Source organism: Gorilla gorilla, chromosome 3 (assembly GCF_029281585.2).
Source record: "Gorilla gorilla gorilla isolate KB3781 chromosome 3, NHGRI_mGorGor1-v2.1_pri, whole genome shotgun sequence".
NCBI lineage: Eukaryota > Metazoa > Chordata > Mammalia > Primates > Hominidae > Gorilla > Gorilla gorilla.
The window spans coordinates 122,601,629-122,622,716 of record NC_073227.2 but is presented as its reverse complement, the minus strand read 5'-3'; the positions used below and the strand labels follow the sequence as shown (position 1 = coordinate 122,622,716).

At 39.0% G+C, this 21,088-nt stretch overlaps 1 protein-coding gene across 4 annotated transcripts in view; it reads left to right on the top strand.

Annotated features, from left to right (window-relative positions):
• SLC39A8 (solute carrier family 39 member 8) overlaps positions 1–20,233 on the top strand; it is an 84,955-nt gene extending 64,722 nt beyond the window's left edge. For all 4 annotated transcript variants that reach the window (XM_063705449.1, XM_004040202.3, XM_055385415.2 and 1 more), the window contains 3 exons: positions 13,828–14,035; positions 14,234–14,418; positions 18,706–20,233. In XM_063705449.1, coding sequence (XP_063561519.1) covers positions 13,828–14,035; positions 14,234–14,418; positions 18,706–18,855 — 543 coding nt within the window. In that variant the 3' untranslated portion in view covers positions 18,856–20,233. The remainder of the gene's footprint in view (positions 1–13,827; positions 14,036–14,233; positions 14,419–18,705) is intronic.
• The last annotated feature ends 855 nt before the right edge of the window (positions 20,234–21,088 follow it).

Here is a 21,088-nt window from a genome sequence, read left to right as displayed (position 1 = left end):
CTACTGCTCTGTGCTCCAGTAGTGTATTCTGTATATTTCATGCCCAATTCTTCTTTTCTTAAACGGGTCAGCACATCTTTAGAGTGGCACAGTGACAGCTTTCAGAGGGAATGTGGTCCTGGTACCCTTATCCTGTGTGGCTTCTACTTCTAACGCTCCATGTACAGAGTAGAGACAGCCGCTGTTTTTCTGAACTATTGAAATATAAACCAGGGTGCCAGTTGCCCCTTGCAGAGAATAGCTTTATATTTGTCTCTCTGTTGGCACCTTGCCTATTCCTTATCACCCCCACTTGGTCCTAAGTGCCTGTTCTGTCATGGTGGTTGCAGTTACCACTGGCTCTAATCTCTCTTCTCATCTATTTCTTTGCCTCTTACCACTTTCCCTAAGCTCCTTGACCGTGTGTTTCTAGATCTTCTCTGCCACAGAAAGCAGTCTCTCTTTTTTTGCAGGTGAGTCACATGGAGTATATTGAGTGGGATCTTGAATATTTCAGTTCTTGACGTAATTCATGTCAAATGTTAAGACATGACAGGCAGCTGCTGCACGGGGTTGGTTTCTCCACGGCATCCCATCCTACCCCTGTTTTCTCATATGAATTATTCTGAAAGCCTTGAGGCTGATCAGTGTAGATATTCCTATATTTTGGAAACACTACTTTTAAGGATCCTAGCAACTGATTTCTCCAACTCACATTGAAACTTAAACAATTTCCTGGTGCCTCCTGAATCCCTTTAAGATGTTGCAGTAAGAATGAGAGTTGTGTAGGCGGGGAGGTACATTTTATGGGCTTTTTATAAGAAATGATATCCTGTGTCCTGAATGTACCAGTGCATTAATGCCATCCTCATCTGTAGCAACAGTAAGCAGCCTTTTAGAGTGGTATAAATAGTCCATTAGGATAACCATAAATATTTAACTATTATTTACTTTAGATTCCATTGGCAAAGTAGCAGATTTCTTGAAAACCTCTCAGGTTTCTCCTAAATTGTTCTTTTCAAGGCAGTAAAAATGCTATGGTCCCAAACTGAAAATAACTGATTATTAATTAAACTACTAAAGACCAAAACAACTTTACTCACATTCCACAGAAGGATTGGAGAGACAGGAAACAACTTGCGAGGTTTCTCGAAATTGTTATTTTCTTGTTAATGGTTATTTTAATTAGCAAAGAGAGTTTTGGAAATAGTTTTGAGCTTTACCTGAAACTGAATGACTGGAAGTTAAGTGCATTTGAATTATATTTGGTTACATGCATTAAAGGATAAATAATTTCTCTTTTCTCATGTGAAGCTTCATTTTGGTTGTAGTTAGCTGACTTTTCAGGGTAAGGAGAAGGACCAAGTAATCACCAGCTATAAAATACAAACATTTATCACTGGAAAACCTAGTAATGAAAGCAAAGCCTATCAAAACTTTATGTTTATAGAATGCATTTAACTCTTTTTAATATATTCATGTCTATGTAATCCTTTTGTTACTTTTTTCATGAAAACTTATTTAACAGTATATATAGTTCATAGTATTGTGTTGTGGAATGAGCATTAGACTTTGGATATGTCAAATCCTTTCCAGAGAGAGATGGCCCACTCAAATAAGGATAAATAATAAATAGGGGAGAGACAGTTTGTAAAACTCTGAGCACGGTGTAGGTGAACCACAGGGCAGTAACCTGAGGCTAGTAACAGTGGAGCTGTCAACAACCTATGTCCAAAGGGAAAAGGGAAGAAAAAAGCTTCTCTAGAACCTGAAAGGAGCTAGTTTTGTGTAGAAAGCTACTGTACGTGGAACAGTGATCTTTAGTTGTGGACATAGCCAGCCTAAGTTAACCTTCAAGGAGGGAGCCAAGGGAATAAATATCCCGATCCCCACTCCTCCTTCCCTCCAATTTTGTTAGAGCTCACTGTCTTGAACCTGCTGAGCACCTGGACATGAGGGCCTTTGATAGAGTGCCTACAGGTCTTATGGGGAAAGAAGAGTGGAAAGCGGATCTGGAGGGAGAAATGAAAGATACCTTGAATACTCTACCACTTTTCTCTCTATCAACCTCCAATCTTGTCCTCCATGTGGTTGACAAATGCATGTTCCTAACACAGGGTATGCACAAAATCCCATCAACTACCATATCATTCCCATGATGGCTTTTACTAATACTGCAACCTGACTAAAATATTAGTCCCCAGCAACACTCTTCATATGAAATATTGGGAGAAGAGGATGCAATTAAGGAACATTAATTATAGCTGCAGCTCACTTCTGGAGCTGGTCATGAGGCCTAAACTGCTCATTATAGGGCCCCCCATCGACAATACCTTCTGTATTTACCTTACTGTCTGACATCACCTTGACTGGATGAGTCATTTTCCAGTTAGGGCAATTGAAATCTTCATTTCTTTAAGATCTGAGTGCTTGGTAGTCTTGTTTTTATTGGGGGATCATTGCTATTTTCCCTTGACCAGGACTATCGGGAAGGGAGTACTAAGAGGCATCCCACTGAATTCCCTGAGTTCTAAGCACTGTCCTTGTCTTCATTCTGTAGCAGAAAATCAATTCCTCCTGATCATTAGGTGTGATTACCCTAGCTAGTTATAGTGACTTTCTCATCTCTGTTGGTTCAGGGCCATAAATAAATTTAAATTGCCAGGAGTTAGTCTATACTTCCAGTGAATCAGAAAATGACCATGTTTCCTGGTATAAGAATTACTGCCTTGGACAGTAGGGCCATCAAATTCATCAAGTCCAAGGTTTCGGGGACAGGAGGCAAGAATTCTTTTTTTTTTAATTATTATACTTAAAGTTTTGGGATACATGTGCAGAACGTGTAGGTTTGTTATATAGGTATACATGTGCCATGGTGATTTGCTGCATCCATCAACCCGTCATCTACATTAGTTATTTCTCCTAATGCTATCCCTCCCCTTGCCCCCCACCCCACTAACAGGCCCCAGTGTGTGATGTTTCCCTCCCTGTGCCCGTAAGTTCTCGTTGTTCAACTCCCACTTATGAGTGAGAACATGCGGTGTTTGGTTTTCTGTTCCTGTGTTAATTTGCTGAGAATGAGAATGATGGTTTCCAGCTTGATCCATGTCCCTGCAAAGGACATGAACTCATCCTTTTTTATGGCTGCATAGTATTCCGTGGTGTATACATGCCACATTTTCTTTATCCATTCTATTATTGATGGGCATTTGGGTTGGTTCCAAGTCTTTGCTATTGTAAATAGTGCAGCAGTAAACATACATGTGCATGTGTCTTTATAGTAGAATAATTTATAATCCTTTGGGTATATACCCAGTAATAGGATTGCTGGGTCAAATGGCATTTCTGGTTCTAGATCCTTGAGGAATTGCCACACTGTCTTCCACAATGGTTGAACTAATTTATACTCCCACCAACAGTGTAAAAGTGTTCCTATTTCTCCACAGCCTTGCCAGCATCTGTTGTTTCCTGACATTTTAGTGATCGACATTCTAACTGGCATGAGATGGTATCTTATTGTGGTTTTGATTTGCATTTCGCTAATGATCAGTGGATGATGAGCCTTTCTTCATATGTTTGTTGGCCACATAAATGTCTTCTTTTGAAAAGTGTCTGTTCATATCCTTCACCCACTTTTTGATGGGGCTGTTTGTTTTTTTCTTCTAAATTTGTTTAAGTTCCTTGTAGATTCTGGATATTAGCCCTTTGTCAGATGGATAGATTGCAAAAAATTTCTCCCATTCTGTAGGTTGCCTGTTCACTCTGATGATAGTTTCTTTTGCTGTGCAGAAGCTCTTTAGTTTAATTAGATCCCATTTGTCAATTTTGGCTTTTGTTGCCATTGCTCTTTGTGTTTTAGTCATGAAGTCTTTGCCCATACCTATGTCTTGAATGGTATTGCCTAGGTTTTCTTCTAGGGTTTCTAGGGTTTTAGGTCTTACATTTAAATCTTCAATCCATCTTGAGTTAATTTTTGTATAAAGTGTAAGGAAGGGGTCCAGTTTCAGTTTTCTGCGTATGGCTAGCCAGTTTTCCCAAAACCATTTATTAAATAGGGAATTCTTTCCCCATTGCTTGTTTTTGTCAGGTTTGTTGAAGATCAGATGGCTGTAGATGTGTGGTGTTATTTCTGAGGCCTCTGTTCTATTCTATTGGTCTATATATCTGTTTTGGTACCAGTACTATGCGGTCTTGTTTACTGTAGCCTTGTAGGATAGTTTGAAGTCAGGTAGCGTGATGCCTCCAACTTTGTTCTTTTTGCTTAGGCTTGTCTTGGCTATACAGGCTCTTTTTTGATTCTATAAGAAATTTAAAGTAGTTTTTTTCTAATTCTTTGAAGAAAGTCAATGGTAGCTTGTTGGAAATAGCATTGGATCTATAAATTTGGACTGTATGGCCATTTTCATGATATTGATTCTTTTTATCCATGAGCATGGAATGTTTTTCATTTGTTTGTGTCCTCTCTTATTTTGTTGAGCAGTGGTTTGTAGTTCTCCTTGAAGAGGTCCTTCACATCCCTGGTAAGTTGGATTCCTAGGTATTTTATTCTATTTGAAGCAATTGTGAATGGGAGTTCACTCATGATTTGGCTCTCTGTTTGTCTGTTGTTGGTGTATAAGAATGCTTGTGATTTTTGTACATTGATTTTGTATCCTGAGACTTTGCTGAAGTTGCTTATCAGCTTAAGGAGATTTTGGGCTGAGACAATGGGGTTTTCTAGATATACAATCATGTCATCTGCAAACAGGGACAATTTGACTTCCTCCTTTCCTGATTGAATACCCCTTATTTCTTTCTCTTGCGTGATTGCCCTGGCCAGAACTTCCAATACTATGTTGAATAGGAGTGGTGAGAGAGGGCATCCTTGTCTTGTGCTGGTTTTCAAAGGGACTGCTTCCAGCTTTTGCCCATTGACTATGAAGTGGGCTGTGGGTTTGTCATAAATAGTTCTTATTATTGTGAGATATATTCCATCAATACCTAGTTTATTGAGTGTTTTTAGCTTGAAAGGGTGTTGAATTTTATTGAAGGCCTTTTTTGCATCTATCAAGATAATCATGTGTTTTTTGTCATTGCTTCTGTTTATGTGATGGATTGTGTTTATTGGTTTGCATATGTTGAACCAGCCTCGCATCCCAGGGATGAAGCCTGCTTGATCATATTGGATAAGCTTTTTAATGTGCTACTGGATTTGGTATACCAGTATTTTATTGAGGATTTTTGCATCGATGTTCATCAGGGATATTTGGCTGAAATTTTCTTTTTTTGTTTTGTCTCTACCAGGTTTTGGTATCAGGATGATGCTGGCCTCATAAAATGAGCTAGGGAAGAGTCCCTCTTTTTCTATTGTTTGGAATAGTTTCAGAAGGAATGGTACCAGCTTCTCTTTGTACATCTGGTAGAATTCGACTGTGAATCTGTCTAGTCCTGGGCTTTTTTTGGTTGTTAGACTATTAATTACTGCCTCAATTTCAAGACTTGTTATTGGCCTTTTCAGGGTTTCGACTTCTTCCTGGTTTAGTCTTGGGATGGTGTATGTGTCCAGGAATTTATCCATTTCTTGTAGATTTTCTAGTTTATTTGCATAGAAGTGTTTACAGTATTATCTGATGGTAGTTTGTATTCCTGTGGGATCAGTGGTGATCTCCCCTTTACCATTTTTTTTTTATTGTGTCTATTTGATTCTTCTCTCTCTTATTCTTTATTAGTCTGGCTAGCAGTCTATCTATTTTGCTAATCTTTTCAAAAAACCAGCTCCTGGATTCATTGATTTTTTGAAGGGTTTTTCATGTCTCAATCTCCTTCAGTTCTGCTCTGATCTTAGTTATTTCTTGTCTTCAGCTAGCTTTTGAATTTGTTTGCTCTTGCTTCTCTAGTTCTTTTAATTGTGATATTAGGGTGTCAATTTTAGATCTTTTCCACTTTCTCCTGTGGATATTTAATGCTATAAATTTCCCTCTAAACACTGCTTTAGCTGTGTCCCGGAGATTCTGGTACGTTGTGTCTTTGTTCTCATTGGTTTCAAAGAACTTATTTCTTTCTGCCTTAATTTCATTATTTACCCAGTAGTCATTCAGGAGCAGGTTGTTCTGTTTCCATGTAGTTGTGTGGTTTTGAGTGAGTTTCTTAATCCTGAGTTCTAATTTGATTGCACTATGGTCTGAGAGACTGTTTGTTATGATTTCCGTTCTTCAGCATTTGCTGAGGAGTGTTTTACTTCCAATTATGTGGTCTATTTTAGAATAAGTGCTATGTGGTGCTGAAAAGAATGTATATTCTGTTGATTTGGGGTGGAGAGTTCTGTAGATGTCTATTAGGTCAGCTTGGTCCAGAGCTGAGTTCAAGTCCTGAATATCCTTGTTAATTTTCTGTCTCATTGATTTCTCTAATATTGAAAGTGGGGTGGTAAATTCTCCCACTATTATTGTGTGGGAGTCTAAGTCTCTTTATAGGTCTCTAAGAACTTGCTTTATGAATCTGGGTGCTTCTGTATTGGGTGCATATATATATTTAGTATAGTTAGCTCTTCTTGTTGCATTGATCCCTTTACCATTATGTAATGCCCTTTTTTGTCTTTTTTGATCTTTGTTGGTTTAAAGTCTGTTTTATCAGAGACTAGGATTGCAACCCCTGCTTTTTTGGGTTTTTTTTTTTTTTTTTTGCTTTCCATTTGCTTGGTAAATATTCCTCCATCCCTTTATTTTGAGCCTATGTGTGTCTTCTTACATGAGATGGGTCTCCTGAATACAGCACACTGATCGGTCTTGACTCTTCATCCAATTTGCCAGTCTGTGCCTTTTAATTGGGCCATTTAACCCATTTACATATAAGCTTAATATTGTTATGTGTGAATTTGATCGTGTCATTATGATGCTAGCTGTTTATTTTGCCCATTAGTTGATGCAGTTTCTTCATAGTGTCAATGGTCTTTACATTTTGCTTTGTTTTTGCCATGGCTGGTACTGGTTGTTCCTTTCCATATTTACTGCTTCCTTCAGAGCTCTGGTAAGGCAGGCCTGGTGGTGAAAAAATCCCTCAGCATTTGATTGTCTGTAAAGGATTTTGTTTCTCCTTCACTTATCAAGCTTAGTTTGGCTGAATATGAAATTCTGGGTTGAAAATTCTTTTATTTAAGAATGTTTAATATTGGCCCCTACTCTCTTCGGGCTTGTAGAGTTTCTGTAAAGAGATCCGCTGTTAGTCTGATGGGCTTCCCTTTTTAGGTAACATAACCTTTCCCTCTGGCTGCACTTAACATTTTTTCCTGCATTCCAACCTTGGTGAATCTGATGATTATGTGTCTTGGAGTTGCTCTTCTCAAGGAGTATCTTAGTGGTGTTCTCTGTATTTCCTGAATTTGGATTTTGGCCTGTCTTGCTAGGTTGAGGAAGTTCTCCTGGATAATATCCTGAAGTGTGTTTTCCAACTTGGTTCCATTCTCCCCATCACTTTCAGGTACACCAATCAAACGTAGGTTTGGTCTTTTCACATAGTCCCATATTTCTTGGATTCTTTGCTTGTTCCTCTTCATTGTTTTTTCTCTAATCTTGTCTTCATGCTTTATTTTATTAAGTTGATCTTCAATTTCTGATATACTTTCTTCTGCTTCATAGATTTGGCTATTGATACTTGTGTATGCTTCACGAAGTTCTTGTGCTGTGTTTTTCGACTTTATCAGATCATTTATGTTCTTCTCTAAACTGACTATTCTAGTTAGCAATTCCTCTAACTTTTTTTTCAAGGTTCTTAGGTTCCTTACATTGGGTTAGAACATGCTCTTTTAGCTCAGAGGAGTTTGTTTTTACCCACCTTCTGAAGCCTACTTCTGTCAGTTCGTCAAACTTATTCTCCGTCCGGTTTTGTTCCCTTGCTGGTGAGGAGTTGTGATCCTTTGGAGGAGAAGAAGCATTCTTGTTTTTGGAATTTTTAGCCTTTTTGTGCTGGTTTTCCCTCATCTTGGTGACTTTATCTACCTTTGGTCTTTGCTGTTGGTGACCTTCGGATGGAGTTTTTGAGTGGCCGTCCTTTTTGTTGATGTTGATGCTATTGCTTTCTGTTTGTTGGTTTTCCTTCTAACAGTCAGACCCCTCTTCTGCAGGTCTTCTGGAGTTTGCTGGGGGTCCACTCTATCCCCTGTTTGCCTGGGTATCACCAGCATTGGCTGTAGAACAGCAAAGATTGCTGTCTGCTCCTTCCCCTGGAAGCTTCGTCCCAGATGGGCACCCATCAGATGCCAGTCGGAGCCCTTCTGTATGAGGTGTCTGTTGAGCCCTGCTGGGAGGTGTCTCCCAGTCAGGAGGCACAGGGGTCAGGGACCCACTTGAGGAGGCAGTCTGTCCCTTAGCAGAGCTCGAGCACTATGCTGGGAGATCTGCTGCTCTTTTCAGAGCTGGCAGGCAGTAATGTTTAAGTTGGCGGAAGCTGCGCCCAGAGCTACCCCTTCCCCTGGGTGCACTGACCCAAGGAGATGGGAGTTTTATCTATAAGCTGCTCACTGGGGCGGCTGCCTTTCTGTCAGAGATGCCTTGCCCAGAGAGGAGGAATCTAGAGAGGCAGTCTGGCTACAGTGGCTTTGCCGAGCTGTGGTGGGCTCCGCTCAGTTTGAACTTCCTGGAGGCTTTGTTTACATTATGAGGGGAAAACTGCCTACTCAATCCTCAGTAATGGCAGATGCCCCTCCCCACACCAAGCTCGAGTGTCCCAGGTTGTCTTCAGACTCCTGTGCTGGCAGCGAGAATTTCAAGCCAGTGGGTCTTAGCTTTCCGGGCTCCATGGAGGTGGGACCCGCTGAGCAAGACCACTTGGCTCCCTGGCTTCAGCCCCCTTGCCAGTGGAGTGAATGATTCTGTCTTGCTGGTGTTCCAGGCACCACTGGGGTATGGAAAAAAACTCCTGTAGCTCGCTTGGTGTCTGCCCGAACAACCACCCAGTTTTGTGGTTGAAACCCAGGGCCCTTGAGGTGTAGGCACCCTAGGGAATCTCCTGGTCTGTAGGTTGCAAAGGCCTTGGGAAAAGCATAGTATCTGGGCTGGAGAGCACTGTCCCTCATGGCATGGCTCCTCATGGCCTCTTTTGGCTCCAGGAGGGAGATCCCCGGCTCCTTGCACTTCCTGGGTCCTCACCCTGCTTCTGCTCGTCCTCAGAGGGCTGCACCCACTGTCTGACCGTCCTGAATAGATGAACTGGGTACCTCAGTTAGAAATACAGAAATCACCTACCTTCTGCGTTGGTCTGGCTAGGAGCTACAGACCAGAGCTGTTCCTACTTGGCCATCTGGCCTGTCAGTAAGAATTCTTTAAGTGGTGTATTAGGCATAAAAATAAGATAGATTACTTTATTTATCTGTTTATTTATTTAGAGACAAGGTCTAACTCTGTCGCCCAGCTGGAGTGCAGTGGCGCAATCATAGCTCACTGTAACTCTCCCTCAGCCTTTCGAGTAGCTGGGAACATAAGCTCATGACACCATACCTGGGTAATTTTTTCTCTTTCTTTCTTTTTTTGAGATGGAGTCTCGCTCTGTCATCCAGGCTGGAGTGCAATAGTGCGATCTCGGCTCACTGCAAGCTCTGTCTCCCGGGTTCACGCCATCCTCCTGCCTCAGCCTCCTGAGTAGCTGGGACTACAGGCGCCCGCCACCACTCCCGGCTAATTTTTTTCATTAGTATTTTTAGTAGAGACGGGGTTTCACCATGTTAGCCAGGATGGTCTCGATCTCCTGACCTCGTGATCTGCTTGCCTCGGCCTCCCAAAGTAATATATTTTTTGTGTAGACGAGGTCTAGCTATGTTGCTCAGGTTGGTCTTGAACACCTGGCCTCAAGCAGTCCTCCCCCTTGGCATCCCATAGTGCTGGGATAGCCACTGAGCCTGACCTATACCCCTTTTACTCTCACCTCTTGGTTCCTGGATTTGTGCATTCTCTACAGCAGAGATGACACCATATACTTGGCTGCCCAACCTATGAACAGAACTCCAACCTCTCAGGGTGTTATCTCTTGGCTTGCACCCTGGCTGAGGCTTCATCAGGACATTTCATCATTCTGCCAAACTGGTTGCTACTAGAGGGTGCAGGTGATGTGATCCATGAATTATATGTATTGAGCCCACTGTCTCACTTCCTTTGCTAAAAAATGGTTAGGAGATAGTTTTCACAGGAAACCTTGGCTATATATCAGTTGCACTATAAGTCCGTGAATGATGGTGCTTGCAGAGGCACTGAAGGCAGGGAAGACATATATTGTATATGTCTATCTTTGTGAGTCCAAGAGCATCCCCTTATAATGGGAGGAATCCAGTGGAATCATTCTGCTACCACATACAGCCACCTGGTCCTCTTGCCCTGTTGGACAGTGATAGCTTTTTGGGGGCTCAGCATCAGCCTTGGCTTTTGAAGTTTGGGACTTCTTTAGTGCTGGAAAGCCAGATCCCCCCTGGTAGGAGAAGAGAATGCTGAACCTATATATAGCCTCCCTCTGCACCACTCTGTGCTTTATATGTGGGTCCATTAAGCAAACATTTGGATGGTTGATGAAGGATACTGAGTGACAATCAGATTTTCTTGTTCACTTTATTACTGAAGCTATCCTCTGTGATAGCCTTTTATGAGATTTAGTGGAATAGAATTAGATTCACATTCTGTACTTATTAAAAGAGACTCTTCCATATATTCTTCACCTCCTCCTTTGTGTCCTTCTTGTCTATGTCCTTATCTTTCTCCTCCTTCATGCGCCTCTTACTCATGCTTGCTCATTTCCTTCTCCTTGTTCTCCCTGTTTTCCTTTTCCTCCTTCTCCACATGCTCCACCTTGTCCTCCTCCTAATCATCCTTCTCTTCTTCCTCTTCCTCATCCTCCTTCTCATCCTCCTTATACTTTTCTTCCTCCTCCTCCTCCTCATGCTACTTCTCCCTTTCCTTGTGCTCCCTATTCCCCCAGGCCTCCTCATCCTCTACAACTTTCTCCTCCCTTAAACTGTTCTGCAGTAAGCCCATTTGTTTTCTCCATTTTAATTTCTAAGTACTTTTTTTGAAAAAAATTTTGTTTTTTGCCCTCCAATTTATGTTGGGATTCAACATAGTCTCCCTCTATTTTTTTAACTTTGGTGCATGATATTCTTTCTCCCCCATTCTGATAACACTACACATTGCTTTGACTTCCATCCCCATTAATAACTAAGTGAAAGGTGTTACAAGTCTTGCTGAAGATTACACGGTAATTCTTCTCACAGCCAAGCTTGAACTCAGTTTTAGATTCCAGACTTAGTGTCTTTTCACTAGGCTGAATTGCCTCATCATGGCTGAGGATAGAAATAGCCTCATATTTAGAGTAAAACTCAGACAAGAAAGCAAGCAAGTGAACAACAATAACAATAGAAAACAAAAATTTAAAAAGGAAAGAGAGAGATAGGCATATTCACTAATTTAACTACAGGAACTTGAATTTAGTGTTCTCTCTGCTCAGTGATTTAATTCTAGGTGAATTAAAAAAGAAGTTTCTGTGAAGGTTTGCTGACTTTGGTTTGTTCCAAAACTATTAAAAATGTATAACTCTTACCTGCTCAACAGTATCATTTGGGACCAAAGCTCATAGAGCTAATATGAGGCATAATAAATAGAGCCAATAATATCTGTACTTAGAGGTAAGAGAATCACTCCTGATATATTAATTTAATTTCTTCTGTAAAATTAAGGGTGTTTGTATACAGACTCTGTATGTGATATCAGGTAGTCAAGACTTGGTTTTGTAGTCTTCTTCTGAAATCATCACAATAAGGAAATTTTAAACATGTAATTAGACAAATTAGATTGGAAGATGAAAACAACTGCTTTAATTCAAAATAATCTCATTAAGTATATCATGGCATTAAGTTTTACAAAGCCCAGGTCACTTCCTCTGTGGCTTTCCCTATGACCACCTTTGCTTCTCCTTCAGCTGTAATTGCTTCCCGCTCTGGGGCATTTTTTATGCAAACTACCCGATCCACCTGTGTTAAATTATGATTGTTTATTGTGTTGTGCGTTTAAGATACAGCTATAAAGTAAAAAGCCCACATTTTAAGAAAAGATAGAATTTTTTATGCGGATAAACTTTGTTTCTTAAAATAAAAAAGATTTGATACTTACTCAATGTTGCGTCAAGCGTTCAGAAGAGTTTTCTGAGAGGTGGGGAAGTCTCCTTGCGAATTACCTTCAGATCCTATTACAGAGAAGAATCCCCATCCCCGATATGTTTGTAGTAGTAAAGCACTGTTGCCAAAAATGCCCATTCACTCTTTTTTTGTATCTCTGGGTAAGTTTACCAACCTTTTTGTGCTTTAATTTCCTCAACTATAAAATGATGGTAAGTTGTACTTTCCTCATAGAATTGTTCCAAATGAATTCGGTATTTGAAGTGCTTAGAACAGTGCCTAGCACATTATAAATGCTATGTGCCTTTGCTGTTACTATTTCTACTACGACCACATTGTTGATGACCGTGATGATGAATCCTATTACTAACAGTTTCCCATTCATTTCATACTAATTAAAAAAATATTTGCTCCAAATGCTTTTATCTGTGCCTACAAACAAACAAAAATCCAAAGGTGCAGATTTGCCACTAATGAAATAGTAAAGAAATGTATTGCAGGATTTAAGGCTGATTCTGAAAGTGTTGGTCCCCAAAGTGTTTGGAGTAGTGAAGTGATATTGGAGTAACTGTAAAACCTCTTAGATGGTTGCTCTGAAGTAAGCCCCTCTCTGTTGGATATATATTGCATGTTTTTTTAAATGTATCCATATATATTATGACTTGTTTCTCCAATGTAAATACACTTCTTGAAGACAGAAGCTGTGTTTTCCATTTCTGTGTATTTCCCATAGCATTCAACAGAGTGTTTTACAAATTTCAGAAGTTCAATAAATATAATGATTAGCTGCTTAGGTAGAGGTGAGAGGAGGAGAATTAGGAATAAAATGTTCTCCAGTTAATTGCAAACTGCTTTTGTACTTAAAAATGAATTTGCATTTTATCTTTTTCTACAACTTCTGGAAACTGTTTTAGTTGGCATTTGTCATTTGATTTTGTACAATTTTGTAAATTTTCTGGAAATCTTAAATTCCTACAAAGAGTCCATCACAGGATTTTCTATTTTTTTATTGTTTCTACATGAAAGGAAGTGTTAGTGTAAAGGCTAGCCTGTTCCATTTACACTTCATGCAATTTGTTAAGAAAATAATTAAGCTTTGGAGCTGGTAGGGACCATATTGTTACAGCCTAAACCCTCCACAGGGTACCTGGAACAGAATGGAAACTCAATAAGTTGTTGATAAATAAATGAATCATTTAGTACAATGTCTTCATTTCACAGTCGAAGGAACTCTGTGATAACTTGCTCCCTGTCACATGGTGGCATAGGAGGTATTAGAACAAATGTTGCTGATGTCATCATGCTATAGTTGTGGATTTCATATTTAAATTGTAACATGAAAAAGACTTTTAAGTTTAGTCTTTGAATAACTTCCTTCATTTTAAATCTTGTGTATAAATAAATTTCTTAGGTTAATATCTGCTACATTTTAGAAAGGCACTTGGAAGAAGTTTATACAAGTCAAAAGAATTGTTTTAAAGGGAAAGTAAAGGAAAATATCCGTTAGTGGCTTATTCGAGGTGTGTCAGTTGATTAATTTCCTTTCTCTCGACCATAAGTTTTCTTCGCTCTGTTATATATTATTAGGGTTTCCTAGTTACTCTGAAAGACTTTCTGTTGGAACAATTTGTTTTTCTCAAGACATAACCCATCTCCAACTTGCCTGTATTTCTGAGACTTTCAAGAAATGTTGGTTATCATTTTAATTGATTTTCTGCTAGGATGGAAAAAAAGAGCCAAGTTCATGTACCTGTTTGAAGGGGCCCAAACTGTCAGAAATAGGGACGATTGCCTGGATGATAACGCTCTGCGATGCCCTCCACAATTTCATTGATGGCCTGGCGATTGGGGCTTCCTGCACCTTGTCTCTCCTTCAGGGACTCAGTACTTCCATAGCAATCCTATGTGAGGAGTTTCCCCACGAGTTAGGTAAGGAGCTTTGCTTATATTGTAAAAGTCTGCTTACTTCTTGATTTCAGTGGAATGAGACTTTTCAGGTGACATGCTCTTAAAATCCTTCTGATGCACTAAAATGAAGACCTTGTTGGACATTGATGATTATCTTTGATCTCATCCAGAAAAAAAAAAAAAAAAAACTATTCACTTGATATTTTCTTCTTCTTCTAGGAGACTTTGTGATCCTACTCAATGCAGGGATGAGCACTCGACAAGCCTTGCTATTCAACTTCCTTTCTGCATGTTCCTGCTATGTTGGGCTAGCTTTTGGCATTTTGGTGGGCAACAATTTCGCTCCAAATATTATATTTGCACTTGCTGGAGGCATGTTCCTCTATATTTCTCTGGCAGATATGGTAAGAAGCTTAAAATTTGTATTTTGTTTTAATTTAAAATTTGGAAATGAGTATCTGGATTATAAGTTAACTAAGGGTGGCCTTCTGCTTTCCGCAGTGTGGAAGGCCTTTCTGTTGTAATTCAGAACAATCCCATTTCAACAGATCATTCTACTTGAGTAGTTTACACTAATAGTAATTTGAAACTGATCCTCACTGGTTCTTTAAAACATAATCATATTATTTGAAGGTGAAATGATTTGTTTTTGCTGAAATAGAGATATTTTCGTCTATCTCTATTCCCCTTGTGGTTGGTACATCTTGTCTTATGTTGTAGTATGTCCCTATAGGACTTTTTCTCCTTTTTCTCCCTCTTTTGTGTCTATGTCACATTTGGAAGAGGAATAACTTATTAGAGTAAATAGCATTTTGTTATTTCAAAGTTCTAAACAGTGACAGCTTTTTGGGTTAAACTAAAACTGGTACACTAAAATTGGTAAAATTTTGACAATAGTTATTTGACATAGTATATATTTATATCTGTTCAATGTCTGTGTCTTTGTATCTGTGTGTATGTGTGCGTATGTGCTCAAAAGAGCGTGCATGGCTGGGTGCGGTGGCTCATGCCTGTAATCCCAGCACTTTGGGAGGCCGAGGCAGGCGGATCACAAGGTCAAGAGATCTAGACCATCCTGGCCAACATGGTGAAACCCTGTCTCTACTGAAACTACAAAAATTAGCCGGGCGTGGTGGCTGGTGCCTGTAGTCCCAGCTACTCGGGAGTCTGAGGCAGGAGAATTGCTTGAACCCGGGAGGCAGAGGTTGCCGTGAGCCGAGATTGTGCCACTGTACTCCAGCCTGACGACAGAATGAGACTCCATCTAAAAAAAAAAAGAGTGTGCGTGTGTGTGTAAGAGAGAGAATATCCTGTGCATTTTCAAATAAATCATGGAAATCTTTCTATAAAATGATAATATGGTAGTGTATGAAAATCAAGGAATATTTCTTTTGCATTTGGAACTGGATGTATTACATACATAATTTAAGAATTTGATTTTTTTATTTGCATTCTTACCTCCAAATTATATTTATCTAGCTCTGTTCATGGTTCTCTGCAGACCCTCAGAAGAGCAAGGATTTCATCTCTTAGAACCAATGCTACATTTATAAGTTTTTTCACAAAATTAATGTCTCATACTATCTTATAGTCATTTTACTTTCTGATATAAGAATGGAATCTTATTAGAGTTGTTCAGTTTAAAGAAATAATAAGAAATAATACTCATCCTGGAGTGAGCAAAATAGGCACAGTTCAAGGGGCTTTTCCATTCATGGGGTTTTTCCTCTAGAAAGAGGGGATCCTTAAATTCAACAACAAAAAATCACACAGATGACTAAATAATTACAAATAATGAAAAATGCTATGAAATAAGAGAGAAAGTAGAGTATATGATGAGAGATGATAATAAAGGAATCTAGAATAAACTAGGATTAGCTAGCAAAAGTGTTTTAGCAAGATATAAGGTGAAATGTGAAGGATTTAGTCCACTGAAAAATTAGAGAAATACAAGTTCTGGTATAGGTGATGGTAGGTGTGAAGATTTTGCTGGGTAACTTGAGGTCATGAGAGAATGGGATGGGTGAAGCATAGAGAGCAGGTAATGGAAAAGGAGAAAGAGAACATAAAATGAGGTAAATTCCATCCCACTGATTGATTCAGTTGGAGAAAAATACTACTTCAGTACTTTTACTCTTGTTGATGCCTGAAAGAACTAGATATTCCTATTAAGCTATCAGTACTAAAACCTTTAAACATCCAAAGTAAATGATCATACCACCCCTCCCAGCATTCTGTTACAGGAGCACCTTGTTTTATTGCACATTGCTTTAATGCACTTTGTAAATGCTAGGTTTTTTGCACATTGAAAGTTTTTGGCAACCCTGCCTCAAGCAAGTCTGTCAGTGCCATTTTTCGAATAGCATGTGCTTATTTCCTGTCTCTGTCACATTTTGTTAATTTTTAAACTATTTCAAACCTTTTCATTATTATTATATCTGTTATAGTGATTTGTGATCAGTGATCTATGATGTTACTATTATGTTTTGGGATGCCATGAACCACATTTGTATAAAATGGTGAACTTAATTGACAAATGTTGTGTGCGTTCTGCCTGCTCCCCTGATCAGCCATCCTTCCATCTCCCTCTCCTTGGGCCTCCCTATTCCTTGACACCCAACAATGTTGAAATTATACCAATTAATAATCCTACAGTGGCCTCTAAGTGTTCAAGTGAAAGGAAGAGCTGCACATCTATCATATTAAATCAAAGGCCTGAAATGATTAAGCTTAGTGAGGAGGGCATGTTGAAACCCAAGGCAGGCCAAAAACTAGACTTTGTTTGCCAGATAGCCCAGTTGTGACTGCAAAGAAAGGATTGATGAAGGAAATTAAAAGTGCTACTCCAATGAACACACAAATACTAAGAAAGCAAAACAGCCTTATTGCTGACATGAATAAAATTTACGTGGTATGGATAGAAAGATCAAACCAGCTACAATATTCCATTAAGCAACAGCCTATTTCAGAGCAAGGAATAACTCTCTTCAATTCTATGATGGCTTACAGAAGTAAAGAAGCTGCAGAAGAAAAACCGGACATTAGCAGAGGTGTATTCATTAGGTTTAAGGAAAGAAGCCATCTCTATGACATAAAAGTGTCAGGTGAAGCAGCAAGTGCTGATGGGAAGCTGCAGAAAGTTATCCAGAAGATCTAACTAAGATCACTGATGAAGGTGACTACACTAAACTAATAGATTTTAAGTGTAGCTGAAACAGCCTTCTGTTAGAAGAACATGCCATCCAGGGCTTTCCATACTAGAGAGAAGAAGTCAATGCCTGGTTTCAAATCTTCAAAGGACAGGCTGACTGTCTTACTAGGGACTAATGCAGCTGGTGACTTTAAGTTGAGGTCAGTGATCATTTACCATTCCCCAAATCCTAGGGCCCTTAGGAATTATGTTGAATTCACTCTGTGCTCTAGAAATAGAACAACACAGCCTGGATGATAACACATCTGTTTACAGCATGGTTTAGTGAGTATTTTAAACCCACTGTTAGGACCCACTGCTCAGAAAAATAAAAGAAATTCCTTTCAAACATTACTGCTTATTGACAGTGCATCAAATCGTCTAAGAGCTCTTATGGAGATGTACAAGGAGATGAAAGTTTTTATGCTTGCTAACACAACATATATTCCGCAGTGCATGGATCAGTCCATGGAGCAGTTTTGACTTACAAATCATATCATTTAAGAATAATTTGTAAGTCTATAGTTGCTGTAGATAGTGATTCCTCTGATGAATCTGGGCAAAGTAAGTTGAAAACTTTCTAGAAAGGACTCATCCTTCTAGATGATATGAAGAACATTTGTGATTTATGGAAGGAGTCAAAATATCCACATTAATGGAAGTTGGAAAGAAGCTGATTTCAACCCTCATGGATGACTTTGAGGTGTTCAAGACTTCAGGGAAGGAAGTAACTGCAGAGGTAGTGGAAATGGCAAGATAACTAGAATGAGAAGTGGAGACTGAAGATGGGACTGAATTGCTGCAATCTCGTGATTAAACTAGAATGAATGAGGGGTTGCTTCTTACGGAGGAACAAACAGTGATTTCTTGAGACAGAATCTATTCCTGGTGAACATTGCTGAAATGACAACAAAGGATTTAGAATATTCTACAAACATAGTTCATAAAGCAGGGACAGAGTTTGAGAGGATTGCCTCCAATTTGGAAATAATTTCTACTGTGGGTAAAATGCTGTCGAACAGCATTGCACACTACAGAGAAATCTTTCACGAAGGAAAGAAATTGATGTTGCAAATGTCATTGTTGTCTTATTTTAAGAAATTTCCACAGCCACTCCCATCTTTAGCAACCACTACTCTAATCAGTCAGCAGCCATCAAGATGGAGTCAAGACTCCACCAGCAAAAAGATTACAACTCACCGAAAGCTCGAATGGTAGCATTTTTTTTAGCAATAAAGTATTTTTTAAAATTATGGTATATACATTGCCTTTTTAGATATTATGCTATTGCATACTTAATAGTCTACAGTATAATGCAAATATATCTGTTATATGCACTGGGAAACCTGAGAATTCATGTAACTTGCTTTATTGAGATGTTTGCTTTATCACACTGGTCTGGAACCAAACCCACACTGTCTCCAAGGTATGCCTCTAAGTGACTGTTTTGTGGTTTGCCACAAGATGGCAACAGTTATCTAACAATATATCTGTCTTCTAGTTTCCAGAGATGAATGATATGCTGAGAGAAAAGGTAACTGGAAGAAAAACCGATTTCACCTTCTTCATGATTCAGAATGCTGGAATGTTAACTGGATTCACAGCCATTCTACTCATTACCTTGTATGCAGGAGAAATCGAATTGGAGTAATAGAAAATGGAAGATGGTGTTGTTAATAAAGGCATTTAACAGATAAAAACATCTCCAAAAAGGATTTTGAAGCTGATCCTATTTAGTTAAAAAGATAATTTTGCTTTCAACTGTAGGTCAAGAAAACTAATTATTGGCATCAGTCTGTGAAATAGTCCATTATTTGTTGTTAAAAATGCTTCAAAAGGTTTTCAGTGTCAGTCTGAGATGCCTGGTATATAGGAGCCTTTGGGAAACACCTATTTTTCAGTATTCCATGCATATTGGATATCACCATGAAGCAAGAGACATGCATTCTATAATCATGTAGACACTCAGACTCAGGGGAAAATACAAGTTATATCCTGAAAGCCTTTAAAACTCTATGGTAGGATCAAAGATTCAAATGGTTTCAGAGAGGTTTTATTTCAATTAATTTGTTCCAGTGCTTTCAAGAGCAAGTACATCAAAACGTAGAAGGTAAAATGTATGCAACACTAATATAAATGATTCCAAGTCTTTAAGGAGCCAAAGGAAAAAAAGATTTCTCACAGCTTTTTGTTCTGTTTTGTATTTCAATTAGGAACTTGCAGTATTATTTTGAAAACCATTCTAAAATAATAGGAGTTAGGAAATTAATAAAGTTTTGCTAGCCCTGCTAAGTTCAGGCTTAGAGGCTTATCACTAAGTGTAAACTTCACCAGATTCCACGAAAAGCTGGATAGCTTTTTTTCTGACTTATGTTGTGGTTGCACCCCTCACAAATGGCAGAACAGTATGTAAAGCTGGTAACACCTCGGTTTCAGTGCACCATGTGTTTGCTTTGTGAAGGTGAAGAATATGTTGGTTTAGAGAAAGAAATTGGATGTAATTTTATGCAATTTACTTTTAAAGACAAACATAATTATTTAGCAGAGAATATTTTAATAAATGCAAAACAACAGCTGGACTGCTGTACATCAAGGACAGATTAACTGGAAAACATATGTTCCTTATGTGTGATCGAGAGCCATTCAGAAAAGACTTCCTTTGTGTTCAGCCTACACTTTTCCATATGGTATACCTTGAAAAAAATTAGCACACCATGGTTATTTTTCTACCTTTTATAAAAGACAGAGCCTGTTTACTCATGTAGAAGATAGAGAAAATTGGTCTAAAATTGAACATCCTAGATTCACACTCCCAAGTCACTTAAGGTGATTTGATGGTGAGGAAAATGATTGACAAAGCCCAACAATGATCTCAGGAATTACATTTTCCAACAAACCAAAAAATGTTTTCATGTAGCAGCAATGCAGATTTGGTGAATATTTAATATATATTTTAGTATGTATTTCACTTTATGACTGACAATTAAAAAATATTGTTTGGCCAAATAGTAAACACCCTTTTGAAACCATGTATTGTGTCATTTGTTATTTAATATCTGTCCTGTTGAGTGACTACCATGTATCTGGTATTATGGGGGAGAGATATAAATAGGAAATCAGTGATGTGCTCAAACTGTAAATCTAACCCCGCCATGGCTTATTTCTATACCAGTTGCTTAGCATGGCCAACCCGAGAGTCGACGATTTTAATAGTCCCTGAATAGTATTATGATGATCTCTCGTTACTTAGTAGGGCCCTACCTAGTAGACTGTTTCGCTTTACCACATCTAAAAGGGTTTCTTTAATGAGGTGCTTAAATTTTTAAAAAGTGAACTAGTTGAGAAGAGCCAAAACAGCACCACGAGTTTACCAGACAATTAACATAGGCATATCAACAGCTGATTACTGATGGCCTGTGCCAGGGGAAAACTTCCAGTCTGTCCTCCATGCTCTGGTTGGCATCATCTTCCTTTAGGTCTCACTTTGGAGACCAGACTTCTGTGCTCATTTAAGGTCCATTACGGTACAAGAGGTTAACCCTATAATAAATAGATTCTCCAACACTGATGTTACTACAGCTTCTTTCTCACTGATACTTTGCCTTCCATACAACTGTGGGTGGCAATGTCTGTGTTGGATTGCTTTTCCTTAGCTTCCTTTCTGTGCCAGGTATGCACAAGGCATTCTCTCATGGCCATTTCTCTTCCACATTGGGAATTTCCAACTTCTGGATGGTCCCAGAATCAGTGAGTTTACTAGTAAGATTTCAGGCAAGCTAAGGCAGCTGGATAAACTGAAGACTCTAAATACCTGTTTCATTAATTCTAAGACATGCATTTCCCCAAATGGTATGCTGTAATCACTGACAGCTGGGTAGCATTGT